At 42.4% G+C, this 2,067-nt stretch overlaps 1 gene segment (V, D, J or C); it reads right to left on the reverse strand.

The window, feature by feature from the left end:
- Positions 1–643: 643 nt before the first annotated feature.
- Positions 644–1,217, reverse strand: LOC118760667 (immunoglobulin kappa variable 1-39-like). The segment is given in 2 exon segments: positions 644–987; positions 1,108–1,217. Coding segments are annotated over 2 exon segments (384 nt in total).
- Between the last annotated feature and the right edge of the window lie 850 nt (positions 1,218–2,067).

Consider the following 2,067-nt stretch of genomic DNA (forward strand, 5'->3'; position numbering starts at 1 on the left):
ATATTTGAATTTTTGAATTATGTGTATTTATTTATTTATGATAAAAACCTGCTCCAGCCAAAAAAATAAAATGCCAGTTCCCAAGTCAACATGGGTCTTGGGAATGTACCCTGAGACTTGAATGTCAGAAGACAAACTGTGCAACACCCATGTGCACCTGCAGGCAGACCCAGGGATGAAGGACTGGGGAACCACCCTAGAATGCTAGGCAGCTGAGAGAATCTGCTCTATGGCTGAGGTCCTCAGTCTCAGCAGAGTCTTCCTTCTGTGCCAGAGGGACACTGCATTAGGAGAGAGCACAGATGGACAATGTTTCTAAAATCACCATCTCTGATTCTCACATTCGTAAAACATTAAAATATACCTTGTATTCTTATAAACTCTTTCATGCTTCTGCTTGAAATATTCTTAATGCTTACATATTTACTGTATGAATACAAAACGATGCTATAACATTAAGGACTCAGGCATAATCACTTCTCTCATATAACTCAGTATAAACATGAACAGTTGGAGGGAAACAGAGGTTGCAAAGGAGCCCAGGGACTTTACAAGGAAGAATGACTGCACCAAGGATGATTCTAAGCAGATATAGGCCCCAGAAGGAGCAAATGGGGCAACCCAGACTCACACTTCTGCTTTCCTGGGTGGTTTTTGTTCAGGCTTGTATCACTGTGCGAGTTTCATCACTATAACCTCCTTGACAGTAGTAGGTTCCTGCATCCTCAGCCTGCACCCCGCTGATGGTGAGAGTGAATGATGTCCCAGATCCACTGCCCTTGAACCTGTCAGGGACCCCAGAATCTAAAGTGGATGCAGCATAGATCAGGCGCTTTGGAGGTTGCCCTGGTTTCTGAAGATACCAGGATAGAGCAATGTTGTAAGCAACACTCTGACTTGACTGGCAATTGATGGTGACTGTGCCTCCCACAGGTGCAGACACAATGGATGGACTCTGGGTTACCACTTGGGCAGCACATCTGGCACCTGAGAAGGGAAACACAAACACAAACACAAACATCCAATCTCATCAGCATGTTCATACAGAAGAGACAGAAAGCACAGAATACAAGACCTGAGTCAACTCCTGGTGCTCTCTTTGCTCACCTAGGAGCCAGAGCAGCAGGAGGCCCAGCAGCTGAGCAGGGGCCCTCATGTCCATGCTGTGTCCTGACAGGCACTGACTCCTGCACAGGGTGTGAGCACCTGCTTATAAGTGTGCAGGGCAGTGGGCTTTGCCATGGGATTATGCAAATCATCAGGGGAAGTGATATAGCTGTGCAAAGCAGAAGTGCCCAGCTCATCTCATAACTCAACACAAGAGAACTGTCTGCAAACACCCAGGTCACCCCCTGGGCTGCATTGAGTTACCTGCAGAGAACATGATCCTTTCTGACACACATTATGTGAAGCAAAGCATTTAAGGGTCTATTGACAAATTAAATAAACCCAAGGACAGGATGATGTCAATCTATTTGTATTATATGCCTAAATTTCAATTTACAGGAGAACAACTTACTGTTACAGAAGGTTCAGGACCATTCTATACAGTAATTCCATCAACTCCTGAGCCTGACTTCAAATTCTTCACATGTTTTACATATTACTTATACATTTCTTGGAGCCTGAAATTATTTCATTTATGCTACTTAGAAAAAAGTAAAAGAAGAATTCACATATATAGATATATAGATATATATATCAGCCACAATATAATAACACTCTAACACTGTTAGATTCTGACTGCAAAGAAGCGATTTATTGCATATAGATGTGCCATAATATAGCAAAAGGCTCTTATATTCAGAGACTAATTTGCCTCCCCTTTCTTGACATGAGAACCTCTGCAATACAATTTTATATCATTGACTGTTATTTCCTGGACTTCATCAACATGAAATTCTGACTACTGATGTGAAATGCCTTGTATACAAAGATCATCAATGTTTCCATGCATCTGTAGGTACGTGGAATAGGATCCAGAAGAACCCTTAGATTACCTCACCCAGAACAGTTCTTTTCAAGACAAAGATAGCCCATGTAGTCTCTTGGTTAGTTTCTCTGAGC

This window comes from Ochotona princeps, chromosome 8 (assembly GCF_030435755.1).
Source record: "Ochotona princeps isolate mOchPri1 chromosome 8, mOchPri1.hap1, whole genome shotgun sequence".
In the NCBI taxonomy this organism is placed as follows: domain Eukaryota; kingdom Metazoa; phylum Chordata; class Mammalia; order Lagomorpha; family Ochotonidae; genus Ochotona; species Ochotona princeps.